The sequence below is a fragment of the Megalobrama amblycephala genome, linkage group LG5 (genome assembly GCF_018812025.1).
Source record: "Megalobrama amblycephala isolate DHTTF-2021 linkage group LG5, ASM1881202v1, whole genome shotgun sequence".
NCBI lineage: Eukaryota > Metazoa > Chordata > Actinopteri > Cypriniformes > Xenocyprididae > Megalobrama > Megalobrama amblycephala.
Window position 1 is genome coordinate 33,780,069 of NC_063048.1, and position 21,112 is coordinate 33,801,180.

Here is a 21,112-nt window from a genome sequence, read left to right on the forward strand (position 1 = left end):
GACCTACTTAAAATCTAAGGGCCTCATGTAAATATATTACGGCAAAGAGGTTCAGCTGACAAAAAAATTGGGGAATACCTGCATTGCATACAGTAAATATGAAATGATGTGAATTTGTACATTTTAATGTGTTAGAAAGACAAAATCCTTCCAAAGACAGTACATAACTAACTAATGTGTGTTATGAGTGATAATTCAAATAATTAATGTGTTTGTCAGGAGCAGATTAGATAAAGTATGCAATGTTGCAATGTTGAGGAAGCACTGATTTGTGTAAATCCAGAGACCAAATGCTGTGTGGGTGTCCATTTTCAGTGATAGGCACATGACTAGTGACTGGTCTGTGTGTGCGATTCCACAAACCTGGAAGACCTTATATAGGCGGTAGACTTTTATAGAAAGGAAAATTTAACAAAGAAGTAAAATCAATGAATTATGAATAATTTACTGCCATTGTGAGAATGACATGTAATCAATAAAAAAGTATCTGTAGTCTAATTATGAGTATTTTAAAATTTAATATAATCTAATTATAAATACTTTATTTTTGGAATCTGATTATGTAATCTAGATTACATGTAATCAGTTACTACCCAGCACTGATTAAGTGCCAAAGGCATCAAAACAAATACATTTAATTCCAGAAAAGGCCTGTAATTGTTATATTGTTGTTTTATAGGGAAAGCTATGTAGAATTCTTGACGATGTGAGATTTATCTGGATCTACATTTGGCTGGCAAAACAGCTATTCTCATTTCTTACATTTTGCATTGTCAACATGAAGAACCTGATGTGTTCAGACATGCAAAAGACTGAATGGTATTTGGCTACTTCCTTGTAGCTTGAAAGGGAGGGCGAAAGCCTCATGGACTCTTTCTCATATTTATACTGCAGTTTAACCAAGATTTGAGAATTTCAAACGAATATGATTCAAAATAAATGTTGAATTAAAACATTATAACAGTCAAATTCTTGCTCTATATGTATTATTCAACCATTTCCATATAACTGGATTAATTAACTGCAGCAAAATGCAAGTACTGTGTTGCTCATGAATTTTTAGTAGAGTCTGGTTGTGAACAAAGGATTTTGAATGATACCATTTCAGTTTCATCTCTGTGGACACAATGCTGCCATAACTCAGTAAAACTATTATCAGAGTTCAAGAGCTTCAAGGATATTTTTCATAAGGCCACTCAATGCTCGGCCGCCTCTATGCTCTACAATAGAATGCAAATCAAACCATGCACTTGCTTTGCTTTTGAAGTGACTGCTCTTTTATGTTGCACTATCATCTACTCCATAGCCATATGTTCTGAACTATATCCATTATTGCCTTATTGCATATGCATACAGAGATGCACACTGTTTACGACATGCTGGATCTGCATGGGAGGAATGAATTATAGAGCTCATCGGAGCCAAGACTTCATGGTGCTTTTAAAACATGTCTTATCAGGCTTGAATATTAAGTCACCTACTCTAAAAAAATGTATTCTGTATTCACACACACAACACCTAAACAATGCATCTATCACACAGACAGTAGGAGGCGCTAGAGTGCAGTACAATGCCCTGCTGAAAAACAAACAAACAAACACTTAAACCAGCCTAATGTTTGTTGGTTTTTGCTGGTTTAAGGTGGTCTCCCAAACCTCATCTTAAAGCATCAAATTAGATCAGACTGGGAGACCAGCTAAAACCACAAACCTTCTTAGGCTGGATTGTACACTAGATTAATTAGATATTAAAGGGTATTTTAGATATATGTTCAGAAAAAAAGTTAAATAAAATATATTTATTTTATGTCTAGATACCACCATAAAGTGCTGTTATTGTCATCATTGCTGTGTGTTTTTATATATATATATATATATATATATATATATATATATATATATATATATATATATATATATTAAAATCTAAATATATACATTTTCTTTCCATGACAATAAAATACAGTAGGCTACAAGTGGGGAAATGGGATTTACTCACTAATGCTAGCAGAAAGGACTAAGTCAAAAGCCCTACAGAGTTAATTAAGCTCATCAAAACACTAGCAAGTTTACAGGGAAGGAGTCTGGCGAACCGAAAAAAAAATTGATCTCGGGACATTGAACAGCCTCTATGAGAGAGTTTCATGAACCCCGCCCAGCAAACTGAGACAGGCGCAGTGCGCGCGGACACCAGCGCAGCACACCATTGGCTGAGACCGCAGCTTTACCTGTAGGAAGGTGTGCCAACCAGACAGACAGCAGGATGAACTTTTCTTTGCTCTGATCCACTACAGGGATTTGAATTCATGCTCCTAAGATCATGGAGCCCGTATCGTCTTGGACCACCGAGAGAGTCACCGAGTGGCTCAAAGGTAATGGGGTGTGTTTATGTTTATGTCTGCGTCTTTAAGTTTTTAGAGACCGACAGGGGATTCTGTGTCAGTCGACAGAGAGATATGGCCGAATAAAACAGGAACGACACAAATCCCTAAGGAACGGAAGGTGTTGGTGGAATGAGGAAGCCCGTTTTAGTTTGTTGATAAACGCTCGCGCGTAACTAACGCAGCTGGTTAATAAGAGCGATATAACAAACTTCACAAACTGTATCGTTGTTGATACGTGTTTCGTCATATCCAAAGAGATAAAATCTGTTGCTGTCATTCTCTGTGCGAGTCCAGACTGGCCCACATCTTTCTATACGCATGACTCTCTTGCTCAGTCAGTTCTGATCCATGTTCTCTGGTTTCGCTTTAACACTCGTAGGCTACTCTTTACCATGTTATTTCTTTTATGCTTTACAATAGTCTTTTGTGTAGCTGTGTGTAAATTGTAGTTACATTAGTACTGTAGTATTGCGTAATAATGACCCATTATGGTTATGTTGTGCAGTTGCTTGTGAATACGTATTCATATATAATCCAACTATAAAGTGTACTAAGTAAAACATGGATTATGTGGATTACAGTAGCTTGGTACTATGAATAAGGAGAATAGTTTACTTTTTACTCCAATAAAGGCTTCTGAAAATCAGTTTTAGTAAAGGCACATACTTCAAAGTCGTGGCAACTGAAAAGTTCTACCAATGTTGCCTAGAAATAAAGATACAGTTCACACAAACATCTGGTTATGTGTTAGATTTTACTGAAGCCCTTATAACCTGTTCGACTGTAACCAAAGCACAGAGTCCCTTATGTAAAATGTTTAGTTAGTGTTTGACAAATGTTGGGCTAGATTGTATCTTGTGATCATTTAGATCCTGTTTTGGAGCTATGAGATCTCTAAAGGCAGAATAAATATAATATCCAAAAACATATGATTACAAAAGACATATGATTTTAAAACAAATCATGGTTATATACTGTACTTGTGTTATGAATCTAGAGTAGAGAATAGTCTCAGAAAGTTATAAAATCTTTTGGCTGTGGATGTAGTTGCGTAAAAATCGTACTCAAAGGAATTTCCTTCAGGGCCTAAAAATCTTTGTGTTTCACCAGCTTAGAGAAAAAAGCTTAAACTTAACCCCTGAATGTTTTGAGTGCATGTGTATGAGCGTACAGTGGTTTACAGAAAAGTATGTGCAGACAAGTATCCATCTAGTACCTTCATCTTGATCATTCCAAATTTAACTACAGAAACTGCTTGTAGTTTGGTGATCTAAAGGGTTCTAAAGTGCTTCTTCCTAAAGTAAACACATAGCAGGTGTGTGTTTTAACATGACTTTCAACAAAAGCGTGGTTGCACAGCTTTAGTGTGCATGACCCAGATGCCTCCTGGGCACCTTCTTCATGCTCATTTCCTTCCATTGTAACAGATCTATGGAACTGTTTTCATATGTGTATATGTGGATTGTTCAGTGGGTCGTACTTCAGCTCATCATGTAGCGGTTTCCTTTCATTCATTATGTGTTGGCATCTCTTGCTTTCTACTCGCTACTCAGACATAATTGTTCTTTCAGTATTTTCTCCACTATAATAGTGACAATTATATATTTTCTTTTTGTAGTTTTAGATAGATCATTTTTATTTTTAAATGCATTCAGATTCAGAAGTTTGGGGTTGGTAAGATTTTTTTTAATGGTTTTCAAAGAAGTCTCTTGTGCTCACTAAGGCTGCATTTATTTAATCAAACACACAGTAAGAACAGTAATATTGTGAAATATCAATACAACTTTTCTATTTTAATATATATATGTAATTTATCCCTGACAGCAACATAGTGTCGGCCCAGATCCGGCCCACATCTGGTCCGCATGTAATCCACATGTACCAGATGTGGGCTGGATCTGGGCCACACTATGTTGCTTTCTGGGATTCCTGTGATGACAAAGCTGAATTTTCAGCAGCCATTACTCCAGTCTTCAGTGTCACATGATCCTTCAGAAATCATTCTAAAATGCTGATTTGGTGCCCAAGTAAGATATCTTATTATTATTATATATGTTAAAACAGTTTTGCTGCTTAATATTTTTGTAGAATTCGTGACTTTTCAGTTTTTTTTTTTTTGATGAATATAAAGTTCAACAGAACAGCATTTATTTGAAATAGAAAACTGTTGTAACAATATAAAAGTCTTTACTGTCACTATTTACCCATTTTAATTCCTACTTGCTGAATAAAAATATAAAATTTTATTTAAAAAAAATCTTACTGACCCTAGACTTTGTAAAGGTAGTGTATATCTAATAATATTTATATTATTATAATATTTTACATTTTTATCCAGTAACATTTGGTACTGTGATATACTTCAGTTCTCTTGAACTATTGATGAACTTGAATTTCTCTGTGCTAACTTTGTGATATTTCTGTGTGTGTCTGTCAGGTCTGGATGCTCCTCTACATCAGTACTCGTTGTCTGAGTGGCAGCTCTCTGGCTCAGATCTGCTGCAACTTTCTTCTTCCAGGCTGGAGAAACTCGGAGTGCATAAAATCGGACATCAGGAGCTAATACTAGAGGCTGTGGAAAAACTCTGTGCTTTGGTAGGACTCTCTCTCTCTCTCTATGTGTGTGTGTGTCTGTGCATTAATCTTTGTGAAAACATCTAAAAATGGTCCCAGTGGACTAAATAATACCTTAATTCACACTTCTGGAAGCCTTTGGTGCTAAATTTAGTTTATTTATTATTAGCCCTTTGTTTAGAACAATGGATGTGAAAGGAGTGTTATAAAGAGGATAAAGTTTGGATGTGAGTGTATGATTTGTGGATACAGGGTGTAATTGTATTATAATAATTCTTCTCTGTTAAGTATTTCTGTATGAATATTTGTTAGCGTATGTGTTTCATATGCCTGTCTGCTGCCCGTATTAGAGCCTCTGTTATGGAGGGGAGGAATGCTGTAGCACTTTAAATGAGTCACTATCATTTTCTAAACGGTTATAGCATTAGTCTGTGAAGGAACTGCTCTCTCATTCTCTCTGTCTGTGAATTTCATTACTGTGAGAGCTGCTAACCCTGCTGACTTTAGCTGTATTCTCAGAGGCCTGTAACACTAACAAAAACCCAAGCCAAATCTTGGAGGACATTCTTCCACAAGTGCCTGGCCTATTTTTTTTAAGCGGTTTGCACATTCATGCTTGCCTTCAGTCATCTTAGCTGTGTAATATCATGGATTTATAGTGTACATTACATGCAGTTTTAAGAAATAATAAATAGTACAGTCATTTTCACTTCATTTTCAGAGCATAAATGTGTTAATTGCTGACTCGCTGACTGAAGCTTCCAGGGAGCTGACAGTGGATGTGCTCCATGTGTTGTAAATGTTTTACCCGCTGGGAGGATTAATGTGGACCTGATGGTGCCAGGACTCCCTGCGTGTGTCGTAACAGCAACTGCTCCTGGTTTGCTATAGAGAAAATAGCAGGAGAATTTTCCAGGTGTTAGTTAGCAAACCTCAAATCTCAGGACTCTCTCAGGAAGAAAGGTTTGCTTGACATTAATTATGCTGAGTGTGTGTGTGTGTGTGTGAGAGAGAAAGAGAGAGATGAAGGATAGGAACATGCCAGAGATTTCAGAGTGGAATAAAAGTTACATAGTGAGTGATAAAATGAGATCTTAATGTTACAGTATGTACACGATAAATATGTTAATCAGGGACATTAGATGATTTTAATAGAGTAAAAAGAAGAGAATTGTGATTATTATTCTGTTGGAATTCTGTTGAAATTCATTAATATATTATTCTGTTGGAATTCACAACACATGCACTTATAAACATGCTAATAGGCCATTCACACAGAATGCGTTTTTGTATACACTGCTTTTCAGTTGTTTTTCTATGTAAACGTGTGTTTGATAGACTGTTGTGCTCACATTTTTTTGCCTCATTTTAAGGGTGTGTTCAAGTTATGTCAGAAAGATCGTATTTATGACTTGGACACATGAACGACAACACAAAGTTGTAATTACAAGTGGGAAACTCTGAACTTTCTTTAAGCCCCAAGTTTCTTGATTTGGGGGCGTCAGTGAGAAAATATGTTAAAATGAAGATTAGTGAGTATGTGTGAATTCACAGTACTCATAAGAAAGTATAGGCTAAAAGTACCTGGATGACCTTCTTCTTCCAGCGAGATCCTGAAGCATATGATGGACACTTTACTATCCCATGAGACCATGGGAGAGGATTTGTGAGTGTTGGAACTATGACGTCACTTTTGTAGGCCATTCGCCAGTTGTGAATCACGCTGGTTCCTTCGACAAAAAACAAATAGGATTTTCCCATAGGCTTTTGGATTATCGCAAAAAAAAAAAAAGCTCTGTGATCAACAAAAGTTAATGATACTTAGTGATGATGCGTAACAGCGTACTTAATGATGCGTACTTAATGATGATGCGTAACAGCATTGAAAAGTAACGGGTAGGGAATAAAATGTGAAAGTGTCTTGAGCTTGTGTTAACCACGGACCTTATTTTATCCATTTTACCAAAAACCCATTCAAAAAATCCATTAAAGGTGCCGAAGAACATGTTTTCAAAAGATGTAATATAAGTCTTAAGTGTCCCCTGAATGTGTCTGTGAAGTTTCAGCTCAAAATACCCCATAGTTTTTTTTATTTAGTTTAATTTAATTTTTTTAACTGCCTATCATTATAAATGCGTCGATTCAGGGTATGCAGCCCCTTTAACTCTCGTGCTCCACGCCCCAAGAGCTCATGCTTGCCTTAAACACCATAAACAAAGTTCACACAGCTAATATAACCCTCAAAATGGATCTTTACAAAGTGTTCGTCATGCGACGTCTAATCGCGTAAGTATAGTATTTATTTGGATGTTTACATTTGATTCTGAATGAGTTTGATAGTGCTCCGTGGCTAAAGCTAACATTACACCCTGTTGGAGAGATTTATAAGGAATGAAGTTGTGTTTATGCATTATACAGACTGCAAGTGTTTAAAAAATGAAAATAACGAATGAATACAGTAAGAAACGATGGTAACTTTAACCACATTTAACAGTACATTAGCAACATGCTAACGAAGCATTTAGAAAGACAATTTATAAACATCACTAAAAATATCATGATATCATGGATCATGTCAGTTAATATTGCTCCATCTGCCATTTTTCGCTATTGTCCTTGCTTGCTTACATAGTCTGATGATTCAGCTCTGCACAGATCCAGACGTTAATACTGCCTGCCCTTGTGTAATGCCTTGAACATGAGCTGGCAAATGCAAATGTTGGGGGCGTACACCCCGACTGTTACGTAACAGTCGGTGTTATGTTGAGATTCGCCTGTTCCTCGGAGGTCGTTTAAACAAATGAGATTTATATAAGAAGGAGGAAACAATGGAGTCTGAGATAGGGCTGGGCGATATATCGCATGCAATTGTCACGCGCATTTCGTCAGTAAAGCCGGTTCCCCGATTACCGCTAAATCACCATCACCTGCTTTCAAATGGAGCGGCATTTAATAGACAGAGCCGCAGATCACTGAAAAGCCACGCAATATCGCGTTCAATATCGAAGGCGATTCATCTGCGATAATGAACGCGATATTGCGTGGCTTTTCAGTGATCTACGGCTCTGTCTATTAAATGCCGCTTGCATTTAATAGACATGCGATATATCGCCCAGCCCTAGTTTGAGACTCACTGTATGTCATTTCCATGTACTGAACTCTTGCCGAGGTAAATTCAATTTTTGAATCTAGGGCACCTTTAACTATGGGATAATGGAACCAGAAGTGCTAAAATGCTAACTTGCTTCCGGGTTTTGGCCTACAAAAATGCATCATAGTTCCACCACTCTATGAAGCGACATAACTGACACTACTATAGGTCACATGATAATGACAACATGGCGGATGTAGCAAGGTTACATTCATACTATATAGGACATACTTTTTTGGCACTTGTAATGTAAGAACTTATTTAAAATAAGTACCTTATTAAAGGAACACTACACTTTTTTTGAAAATAGGCTCATTTTCCAACTCCCCTAGAGTTAAACAGTTGAGTTTTACAGTTTTTCGAATCCGTTCAGCCGATCTCCGGGTCTGACGGTACCACTTTTAGCATAGCTTAGCATAGTTCATTGAATCTGATTAGACCGTTAGCATCTTGCTCAAAAATGACCAAAGAGTTTCAGTATTTTTCCTATTTAAATCTTGACTCTTCTGTAGTTACATCATGTACTAAGACCGACGGAAAATGAAAAGTTGCGTTTTTTTTTTTTTTTTTTAGGCCGATATGGCTAGGATACTCTCATTCTGGCGTAATAATCAAGGAACTTTGCTGCCGTACCATGGGTGCAGCAGGCGCAGCGATTTTCAAAAAAAGTGGAGTGTTCCTTTAAGAGAGTATTTGATTTGGATGTAGCCATACAAAATGTTCAGAGCAGTGTGGCTCCCCAGGAGCAGGATTGAAAACAACTGGAATATATAACGATTCAGTTCACGGCACCTTCATAAATTGAATAAAAACATACCTAATGTGCATTCTTTATTCATTATTTTGTAAAATGTAAAAGGCTACATCGCTATCTTGCTCAAACCAAAGTAACTTGAATGCATCTGACATTATAATTACGACTTTCCAACTTGTAAATACAAATTTTCTAGGAGGAATGGAACACACCATAAGAATGACGTTAAAAAATGTCAGCTTTTAAAAACGCATATTGCATTTGTTTCCATTCTACTTTACACGTAAAAACACATTCTGAATATGAATGGCACCTAACATATTTCCCATGTCTGCACAGACATACAGTGTTGGGGGTGACAATCTGCGCAGTTTGACGGAAAAGCTTCGTGCAGTGGCTCACACTCTACAGATGAGCATACAGGGGCGTTGGCGTGTCAATACCATTGACGGACAGAGCACCACCAAGCTGCCACAACAGGTACTGCAGGCGGTGGTGGACGTTATCACAGCATCCAATGGACTTGCGTCTATGCTCAGCAGGTGAGAATCACAGTCTGAACCACAGAACGAATTCGTATTCAGGCCATGAGTTTGAGCATGGAGTAGTGTTGTGATATTTTGTTCATTCTCAGTCATAATGTGTATGCCTTTTACAGGTATCAGTTTGCACAGCAGACTGGATACACAGCAAATGAGAAAGTCACCACTCTGTGTAAAGATCTGGATAACACAGTGCATAAGGTGAGTGTGTTCATGTTACAGTGCTTTAAAGGGAGATTTCACCCGCAAATGAAAATTGTGTCATTGGTTGCTCCACCTTACAAACCGGTATGAAACACCTTCTATGAAACACAAAAGGAGATTTTTATCAAAGTATCCAAGCTGTTTTTTTCCATACAATGACAATGGGGTGGTGGCTGTCAAGCTCCAAAAAAAAAAAAAAAAAACACGATAAAAGTGGTCCATATGACTTGTGCTTTGTATTTCAAGTCTGAAGTGATCAAGGTTACATAGAGGATCTGGTGATTTTTAAATCTGTCCATACTTCTTATTTGTACAGCTTGCTAACCCAAGTTGTTTTTGAGATGCATTTTGCATGTTGCCCAATAATTGCTTTGTTTGTTTGCTTCATGCCTGATATTCAGAAACACACTAATGCTGTCAAACACATGTTTTTCATTATGTGTATTCACTGGACTCAAGAGGGATAAGGCTGTCCGAAAGAGAGGGAGAGCAAGAGAGAGAGAGAGGGAGGGGCATTAAAAGACAGACTATGAGAACTGAAATGAGAACTGTTTTGGTCGTGTGTTATTCACCTGTGGTGAAAGTACAGAAGAAGAGGTCACATGATATTCACTCCTTCAGAAGATTATCTTTCATCTGGACATGGAATAGTAGGTTTGTTTTCTATTTGTTGTCTGTTGAAAATTTTAAATTATAATAGGTTCTGATTGCTTATTTTTGCTAATTTTCAGCTATTCTCATATGCTTTTACCGAGAAAGTTTCGCAAGTTTAACAGTCTTAAGGTTTATGTGGCTACACTGACCCACACACAGATAAAAACGCGTTGACTTACAGTGTTGTTGGAAATCAGATAGCATCTATTTCAAGATCGGTGTTTGCTTTATCATTAGAAAGGCATCTGAACCATTTGCTCTATGTTTTTTCGCAGATTTCTTGTTCACTTTAAAAGTTTTATGCACATTTTTATGCACATGGAAAATAACTAAAAAAGGCTTTGAATCGTTGATGATGTGACTCAGTCTTCCACTCTGAGAGCAAATAGCATTGCTAAAGAGGGGAAGGAAAGTGTGGAAATGAGAAAGAAGCTAAGTGTGTGTGTATGGAGAAACAATGTGCTATGTGCACACTAAGAATGTTGTCACTTGATGCTATCAGCTTCTTTCTGTCAGCTGCCACACACACAAACACAGTGTAAATCACTAGCGAGTTGTTTTCTCTCTCGTAATGTTTTGTCGCTAAGTTCATTTTCCTAAAGCTGATGGTATCTTTTCTGATTTAAGTGCATTGTTTGTATACTTCCTGTTTACACTAAAAAACTAATTCTGTGTTTATTATACTGTATGTGCAAATGGTTTCTTGTGCAGCAATCAGTAACTTTGTAATGTAAGAATGGTAGCTGTAAAAGAAGAGTTAATGTACAAACTGAGGGCTGTTCTGGATCAGCGATCCGTATGTGATCCTTCTTACATACTCTGTAAGTATGTACTTTGGTCCAACACTCTGAGACCAACAGAGAAAATACACATTTTATATTCTTTCTTTTCAATCCCAAGTTTGGGGTCAGTAATTTTTTTAAATTAATTTTTTATATATATATTTAATTTTTTTTAATATATATATAATATATATTTATGCTCACCAGGGCTGTATTTATTTGATAAAAAATACAGTAAAACAGTTATATTTTAAAATACTATTATGGTACAATTACAAAAGACTGTTTTCTATTTTAATATATTATTTAATATTAATTAATACTATAGAAATGTAACAGAAATCATTCATGTTGAAACCATTTGTGCTGCCTAAGTTTTTTGGGAAACCAAAATTTATTTTTTTTGTACTTTGATTAATAGTTAAAAAAAGCAGCATTTATTTGAAATAGAATTTTGTAACATTATAAATGTTGATCAGTTTAATGCATCCTTGCTTAATAAAACTATTAATTTCTTTAAAAAAATCTTACTGACCCCAAACCTTTGAATGATACTGTATATATAAATAATACTTTCATATATTATATTAGATAGAGATGCACCGATATATCGGCCAATAATCGGTATCGGTCAATAAAAGGACATTTTCACGCTATTGGCCGATAGTTTAAAAACAGTCGATAGTCAAGGCTGATATATCCAGTAAATCAAAAGGAAAATGTAATTACAAAATTTAATTTTTGCTTTGCGTAAAGAAAATGCTAAGAAACCAGTTTGCTGTTTAATATTAATAGTAATTATATGAATTAATAGCATTCAGAAAGTTAGGAAATATTAATTTAATCTTCAGAATTTAGTTAATGTGTGTTAATATTAATTTGAGTAATGTTTGTTTATAACTGATACCAGTTACTCTGAAACAAGTTGATGAAATGGAGAGAATAAAGTTTTTGCATTTCTTTCAAAATATAATAATTAAGAACATAATGAATAAGGTATGAAAGGTAGAATCCCCAAACTATCGGTATCGTTATCGGTATCGGCAGATATCACTCTGAATAATCGGCTATCGGTATCAGTGGAGAAATTTAGTATCGGTGCATGTCTAATATTAGATATGTAATGTAAGTTGTGTTCAATATAACCCAATGTTTGATTGCATAAGGATCTGTGATCCAGAACAGCTTTCGGTTTGTGTGTGTGTGTATATTTATTAAATCACATATGAACTCCTAAATCAAAACAGATCACATCTGACTGAGGCCAGACCACTCCAGTCTCTATTAATAATTACAGTGGGGATTTTAAGTCTAAAGGTTTCTGGGAATAGAGTGTTCATTCTGCTTGCATTTTAATAAGTTTCTGACATTTGAAGCCATGAAGGTGAGTGTTAGAACAGGTGTTAGGGGACAGGTGGGCCTCTGATCCTCATAGAAACCACATCATCTGAAGCCAAAGGTCAACATGTCAAGCAAACCTTTCTGGTGATACTAGTGTGTGTCATACATGGATGAGTGTGTCTTGCTCACTGGTGGTGAGTGGTGATTTTGATGAACAGTTGAACAAATATTTAATGTCTCCAGGGTGAACCCAGATATGAAGGGAGACTCTTTTTTTATTAGAGATATAATTGCATCTGTGCATGTTTTGGTGTTTTTCTGTATTGGCAGCACTGCCCCTGGGAGTGTGGAATAATTAGCAGTCAGCTGATGACTTTATTGAAAAAGAGGGGACAGAGAGAGAGGAGTAATGAACTTAAAAAGAATGAGAGGTGAAGGAGTGAAAGATAGATTAATTAAAAGAGAGATAACAGGCGGGGAGTTAGAGAGAGGGTGCAAAAGGAGATTCACACACACACACACACACACACTGTACTGAAATAACACATCAGTAGATTAGGAAGAAAAGGTCACATCGATTAGACAGAAGTACTGTGTGTGCTTGTTTTATTTTATTTATTTTTTTTACCCTAAATAAACTTTTCCTTCAAGCGTTCACATGTCTGAAGTTGCTTCAAAAACATCTAGTACAATATTTGCTGGTCTGTATTGAAAGGAAATGGTTGTTTAATTTAATAAACAGTCTGTGTCTTGGAATTTTAGAAGTAGTCTCTTCTGTAGAGTGCCTCAAATTAAAGTCAGAGTTCTAGAAGGTAGTTCAGTATGGAATGTAAGCTTAATAAACATACTGAAATGCCTTATTGACAATGTAAAAATGTAGAAAGTTTTCTGTGAGAGTTAGGTTTCAGTTATCGGGGTATAAAATCTCATTAGCACTAGTATAAAAACAACAGAAGTCAATGGAAAGTTCCCACCATGATAGGAAAACGAGCGCGTGTGTTGTTTATGCCTTTGAGAGGTGTAAACAAATCCATGCAGGATGTGAGGCAGATCCTTTTTTTAGTATCTCCAGGTCTGTTGGCCTGTGACCCCTTAACAGAACATTTGATTTAGCTGTTTGTCTCTGCCTAGAGACAGAAGCATTTATATACTTCGCTTTGCTCTATTTTTGTCATTGTATGCAGCTGCAAATGCAGTTATTTGTCATGCTAGTAAACCATAGAAAAAGAGAGGAAGAGAAAGATATAGAAAGGGGAGACAACAGCTGACCTGTGTTTTATCACTGAGGGAAGCTTTCTCTCTTTCTGCAGTGTTGAAAACAGAGTTAATGATCATTGTCAGTGTGAAATGAGGGGCTTAGTTGAGAACTAGAAGATAACAAGGTAAAGGCTTTTGAGCTGAATGAAGCTCCTTTGTGTGGATGTCAGCCTCAATAGAGCTAAAAGACCAGGAAAACAGAAGAACTGGAGAGGAAATAAATATCAGGTGTGTCTCAAAGAGGTCTCTCCTTTTCAGTTTTCAGTTTTCAGTTTTTAGTGCTCAGATGCATGCCGTGCATGCAAAGAAAATAGGACCAAAACTAGAATATATATCATATATATAGATCAACATATAAACTAGAACAAAATATCTATAGTGATTAAAAAGGACATTTTAAAATTTTGGAAGCAGATCTAAATTTGAGCTTGCTGTTGATTATACAAAAGGGTTTGGAGTGATAGTTCACCCTGAAATGAAAATTAAGTCATCATTTACTCACCCTGGTGTTGTTCTAGTTCCGTATGCCTTTCTTTCTTTTATGAACCACAAAAGGAACATTATTTAAAAAAATGTCCTGCTCGTGCTCGTACATATAATGTCAGTAAATAGCTTCAAGCTTTTTTAAAAAAGACATAAAAGTATCACAGAACGATCCCATGCGAAGTGCCATATATTCCAAGTGTTCTGGGGGTATACATTTAGGGTTTAGTGAAAAACAAACTGAAATTTAATGTAATATTTCAAGAAATTCTTGACCATGGCCACTGGGTTACTCTGCACGGCTGCACGACATGCGCACAAGTTGTGAGAAATCAAGATTAACAAAAACACGACATAAAATACATTGCCTGGAAATCCCAAAAAAGTATCCGTGTACTACTTTCTGCACTGAGTAAAATATCACCGGACTGAAACTCAGTTTGTCTGATGGCTGTCAGAATGACAGTTGACACATGTGAACGCGATAACTTCTTGCTATAACAGATATATTCACCTCAGAGAAGAAGGTACATGGGTTGTATTTCGTCATGTGTCACATTTTTGTTAATCTTGATTTCTCACAAATTACAAATTATTTCTGGGAAAGAAGGGCATATGGCATTAGAACAACACCGGGGTGAGTAAATGATGACCTAATTTTCATTTTAGAGTGAACTATACCTTTAAGCAGATTAAAGGAGAAGTCCGGCATACGTTATCAGAGAGAATAAATTCTATTGAAATCTGTATTGTTCTGAGTCATATTCGACCCTAGGGTTGCACAATTTGGAGAGAAATTCGAATTGCGATTTTTCTTGTTAAAATTGCGATTTGCGAATTAAAATCTGATTTTATAAAACAAATGAAAAAAGAATTTATAAACAATACCAGGTTTGTTTTGCTTGTTTGTAGGGCTGCACAATTTGGCCTGAAATTTTGTGCTAATATATTATTTTGACTAATTATTATTATTATTATTATTATTATTATTATTATTATTATCATTATTGCTAAATAAAAATATTAAACCAAATAAAAATATTACTGTTGTAATAACTTTCATTATTAAAGTATTTAGCATTAGTATTTAATTATAAATTTAACTATAATAATTAGAAAATAATATTTAAAAACTTGTATGACAAAATGTGGGATTACCTGGTAACATGCAAGCAGTATGTGTATAAATCATTAGAAAGGTCAAAGGATTTATTATCAAATATTATATTATTAAAAATCTGTCTCAATAATTTCTTTATTTTTGTCAAGAGGTATGCAAAATCAAAAATGGAGTCCATGTATTTAATATGAACTACGTGCCTCTTATGCATCCACTGGTAGAAACGCTTTGATTGATTAAAGGTGCCCAAGAATGCTTTTTCACAAGATGTAATATAAGTCTAAGGTGTCCCCTGAATGTGTCTGTGAAGTTTCAGCTCAAAATACCCTATAGATTTTTTTAAATAAATTTTTTTTAACTGAATATTTTGGGGCATCATTAACTATGCACTGATTTTTTCAGTGCGCCGCCCCTTTAATTTGCGTGCTCCCTGCCACATGAGCTCTCGATTATATTACAGCACATTTACAAAGTTCGCACAGCTAATATAACCCTCAAATGGATCTTTACAAGATGTTCGTCATGCATGCTGTATGCATGCTTCGAATTATGTGAGTAAAGTATTTATTTTAATGTTTATATTTGATTCTCTATGAGTTTGAGGCTGTGCTCCGTGCAGGGGCGCCGTTGGCACGCGGGACAGGGGGGTCAGGACCCCCGCAGTTTTGAAAAGATAGAAGTCGACCCCCGCACTTTTGATAAGGGCTGCTTCAATTAGTCACACTATATCATCTTTTAGCTTAGGATATTTTCTTTCAAATGAGACCATTTTCACATTTCTGTGAGCTTTCGTTCGTAAATAATCAACTGTTTTGTCGCGGATGTGAACAGAATGCGCTCTCGAACGGAGAAACGCTTGATCTCCAAACCAACAATCAAAGCGTGCTAACGTTTTAGGACAGGTCGATGGTATATAAATCATGCCCGAACTTTAGCCTCCTTACACTTTAAGGTAAGGAGGCTGATCTCTCAGGTTGACGCGCGAGCTGGCGTGACTGAAGTTTTCGTGAGGATTTATAGTTTATGGACTCCTTTGCCCATGAGCGCGGAAAGACCATGGGATATGTGCACCGCTCGTTGTCATAACAACACCCATCCCCCCACCCCCCGAACGCAGTTTGGACCCCCTCACTTTGAAAATGTCTCCTGTGCCCCTGGCTCCGTGGCTAACGGTTAATGCTACACTGTTGGAGAGATTTATAAAGAATGAAGTTGTGTTTATGCATTATACAGACTGCAAGTGTTTAAAAATGAAAATAGCAACGACTCTTGTCTTCGTGAATACAGTAAGAAACGATGGTAACTTTATCCTCATTTAACAGTACATTAGCAACATGTTAACGAAACATTTAGAAAGACAATTTACAAATATCACTAAAAATATCATGATATCATGGATCATGTCAGTTATTATTGCTCCATCTGCCATTTTCGCTGTTGTTCTTGCTTACCTAGTCTGTTGATTCACCTGTGCAGATCCAGACGTTCTGCTCTTGTCTAATGCCTTTCATAATGTTGGGAACATGGGCTGGCATATGCAAATATTGGGGGCGTACACCCCGACTGTTACGTAACAGTCGGTGTTATGTTGAGATCCGCGTGTTTTCCGGAAGTCTTTTAAACAAATGAGATTTACATAAGAAAGAGAAAACAATGGAGTTTGAAACTCAATGTATGTCTTTTTCATGTACTGAACTCTTGTTATTCAACTATGCCAAGGTAAATTCAATTTTTGAATCTAGGGCACCTTTAAACATGAATAAAATAAACAGACGACTACAACAATACATGGTTTTTATGTTTTCTTCAAGCCTTCTCGGGTATATCCGTAATAATAAAGTATATTTATAATCCAATGCTAATCAAATTGCTATTTCAAACATTCAACTGACGTTATGAAGTGAGTTTGGAGTAAAAACACATTAAATGTTGTCTTTTTTTTAGAAAAGAAGTTCATAAAGGTTTCTCTTGTTTGGAAAGTTTGTATTTTTGACGTGTGTTGCTTTTTCTAATGCAGTGCTCTCAGATGGAGCGTCATTTACTACTGATCACAGCGCAGCTCTTCACTAACACGCTGTGTACATATTTATATCATTAAAAATCGCAGCCTTTGCGATGTCATAATCGCACTAAGCCAAATCGCGATTTCGATTCGATTACGATTAATCGTGTAGCCCTATTCGACCCGCTTATATTTTTTCCCAGATATGAGTAGTGTGAGATTTATTGTCAATCAGCAAGACTGCTCTCAAATCAACACTAAGGACTGACCTGTGCTTGAACTGCACCATATTGACCTATAAAAAGACACTTTTCTTTGACAGGGTGTGAATATTGAAGACATTATACTAAACTAAGACATGACCAGCGTGTGTAAGTGTCCTGTTTGACCTTCCACATCCTGTCATTCCATTCACTTTTATGTTTACATCTGTTTCCATGACAATGGCACATCTTACTTCCAAGCACTTGTGCAAAAAAATCAGTTTGGAAGCATAACCATATGCTTATCCCAGCAGCCTCTGTTGTGTTAAAGCACTAACTCTCTTTCATATCTCTATCAATCTATTTATACCTTTTTATGTCTCTGAATCTGTATGTATTCCACCTGCCTATTTTTTTACATTCTGACTTTGTTGCCTACATGTTTTTTTGTGCATCGCTCAGTCAGGAGGGGAAGTGACACACTTGTTTAAAGTAACGAGAAGTGACCCATCGGTGTCACACACATACCTCCCGCAAAAATTCTTCAGCTGCGTGCCTTGTCATATCCTCTCTCTCACACACACCTGAGTCCATGAAGTACTACTTTTATGCCTCAGATGGACTAACTGAAAGCATTCAGCTACAGATCTGAGGTTGGATATGAGCCCTTGTTTGTTTTTGTTTTATTTCTACTGAACTTCATGGCTGAGTGAGTTGTATATTGGCTGAAGTGAATCTGTTAGTGGTCTGGGATTCAATGTTTATCTTTAGGGATGTTACATAAGATTTGGCTCATCAGTAAATCTGGTTTGAACATTTTCTGTTGCCACCGATCCTCAGAGGCCACCCTAATCCTTTAATTAGACTATGATCTACATGTTCCAGGCCTTACGTATGAGAGTGTGTATCTAATCTTGTTCTTAGTTCTGCTCCTGTTGTGGATTAAATGGTCTGAGGGTTGTTGGCTGAATGTTAGCGGTGTGTAGCGTCACTCTGTTTAAGGAAGTGTTTCATTGAGAGGGCTGAACGAGCTGAATCAGCCAAGGAGTGAGTGGGTTGGATGAACTCTGTGTTTGTAGATCTCTGGGTTGTGCATCAAACTCATCAGTGGGTGGAAGCACTTGCATTTTTAGTAAATGTTCTCAATTCTCTCTCTCTCTTCCCTGTAGGAAACCGCCGTGTTTGAAAAAGAGAAGGACATCATCTCCATAGTAAGAGATCATTCTTACTTTCTGCATGTCTCTTGACTCTTTGAATTAAAGGTGCTAAAGAGGATCTTTTCGTCAACTGAGAAACCAAAGACTGTTACTGAGTTTTTGAAATGAGCGCATGTGTAAGAATTTCGAGGGAACGCCTCCCAAAACTCGTGCACGAGTATTGGAACACGAGTGTTTACCACCGGCATTCGCTGTGTCGTGTTAGTGGATTCATTATGTCGGACTCACCGCACGTAACTTATAATCTGCAGTTGTTACTCCTGTCTCCTGACAAAAACATTGCATGCGCCGCCTGTGGAGTGTGGACAATTACTGGAGCGCGCAGCCGCGCTCGTCTCTCTCAAGGAACGTCATGGCAGTGATTGACAAGCCAGAGGGCCAATCCGCGCACGTCTCTCACAAGGAACGTCACGGCAGTGATTGACAAGCCAGAGGGCCAATCCGCGCACGTCTCTCACAAGGAACGTCACAGCAGTGATTGACAAGCCAGAGGGCCGATCATCGCGTAAACGATTGGCTGATGTTTTTAAGGCCCTACCTCGTGCATAGATGATGTATATTAATATTATTCCTTTCAGTGCACCTAATAAATAGTCTTTTATCAGTTAGTAAAGACAGTTTCAAGTAATATTGCAAAAATGTATAAAGCAAAACATCTTCTTTAGCACCTTTAATATGAATCTTTATTTATATAAACATTTTAAATTTTTGTTGTTTTCAAACGTAATGCATATCATAGTTATGTGTTATCATGTGAATGGTAGTGGCACAGAAATGATACATTTCACAAAAATACTTTAGAGTATTGAACTTGCAATGAAAGAGCAAATGTGCAGCTTTTGTTACAGCACATTAAAAGTGAGGTATAGTTGAAGATGTATTTACTGTGCTAAACAAGACTCATAGATATAGTTTTAGTTCTCCCAAAAATGAAATTTCTGTCACCTTCATGTCGTTCCAAAACTGTAAAACCTTAGTTCATCTTCAGAACACAAATTAAGATATTTGTGATGAAATCTGAGAGGTTTCTGATCCCTAAGAGAAAGCAGCGTAATTACCAAATTCAAGGTCCAGAAAAGTAGTAAAAACATTGTCAGGGGCTGTTCACTTTTGCACGCTCAAATTCGTTATTTCAAATGTAGGCGCATGGCAGGCGCGCTCATAATGGAAGCGACGCGGTCGCGACATGCATGTGGTTCGTTTTCCAGGTGCATCAAGATGAAAAATTCTCAACTTTTCAGAATTCTGCAAGTACACCGCAGGTCATATGACAAGAACCAACCGATCAGCTTCGGCCTTTCCGTAACAAAACATCAAAAGCTCAGCCAAACAGCTGATCATAGCTGGACAGGGTGGTTTTTATATCTCATCTCCATAAATATATTTAGTAGTAAAGCTAATGCAAGTGCTAGAAATCAATTTATCCTTTGCTCAAACTTCCTCGTCATCGTGGAGAGAGCAGTTCATGGTTGCATAGCAACATGCAATATGTCAACGGCCCTTTTAACTAGTCAACGTGACTGCAGTGATTCAACCTTAATGTTATAAAGCAATCGAGAATACTTTTTGTGCACAAAAACAAAACAAAAATAATGACTTTATTCAACAATTTCTTCTCTTCCAACAAAAACAACATTGACAAAAGTGTATACTGACCCCAGATTTTTGAACGGTATTGTACATTGTGACATGAAAAGATAGATAACCCTCTAAAATCCTTTCATATGTATGATTATATTCATTACTTTAGAAGAGATAATCAATCTTCAGTTAAACTGATATCTGTTTTTCTTTTTCTGTCTTTCTGTCTAGTGTCGTCAGTTGGTAGCAGTGTGTGATGAGATTTTGACTGTTAGTCCGTTGCCTCTTCTTACTCATACTGCACAGCTGGAGAGTGTTGACCTGGTCCCAGCCTCACCAGGAGATCACGTGGTAATGCATATATTAATTTATAACTTGAATTATTTACAGTAATTTATTCTTTCTCTGTTTCATCCTCTCTCTGTGTTGTCCAGTTTGCTTCCCTGTTTTTCTCTGGCTTGCAGTATACAATTCAAGTAATTTTCTAGATTCATAATTTATTCAGATACTTTGGTGATGCTAAATTTATTCCTTAGTTTTGCAAATGTTAAAGGATTAGTCCACTTTTAAATACAATTTTCCTGATAATTTACTCACCCCCATGTCATCCAAGATGTCCATGTCTTTCTTCAGTTGAAAAGAAATTAAGGTTTTTGATGAAAACATTCCAGGATTATTCTCCTTATAATGGACTTCAATGGCCTCCAAATGGTTGAAGGTCAAAATTACAGTTTCAGTGCAGCTTCAAAAGGATTTAAATGACACCAGACGAGGAATAAGGGTCTTATCTAGCAAAACAATCGGTCATTTTCTAAAAAAAATACAACTGTATATGCTTTATAAACACAAATTATCACCTTGCAC

At 36.7% G+C, this 21,112-nt stretch overlaps 1 protein-coding gene across 4 annotated transcripts in view; it reads left to right on the plus strand.

The window, feature by feature from the left end:
- Window positions 1-2,152: 2,152 nt before the first annotated feature.
- The window catches only part of cnksr1 (connector enhancer of kinase suppressor of Ras 1), a 35,982-nt gene continuing 17,022 nt past the window's right edge, over window positions 2,153-21,112 (plus strand). For 3 of the 4 annotated variants that reach the window (XM_048191926.1, XM_048191927.1, XM_048191928.1), the window contains exons 1-6: window positions 2,153-2,371; window positions 4,821-4,978; window positions 9,202-9,404; window positions 9,521-9,605; window positions 18,620-18,661; window positions 20,480-20,599. In XM_048191926.1, the coding sequence (XP_048047883.1) occupies window positions 2,320-2,371; window positions 4,821-4,978; window positions 9,202-9,404; window positions 9,521-9,605; window positions 18,620-18,661; window positions 20,480-20,599 (660 nt within the window). In that variant the 5' untranslated portion in view covers window positions 2,153-2,319. Of the gene's footprint in view, window positions 2,372-4,820; window positions 4,979-9,201; window positions 9,405-9,520; window positions 9,606-10,119; window positions 10,259-18,619; window positions 18,662-20,479; window positions 20,600-21,112 lie in introns of those variants that run through there. The other variant, XM_048191929.1, reaches the window with a different exon arrangement.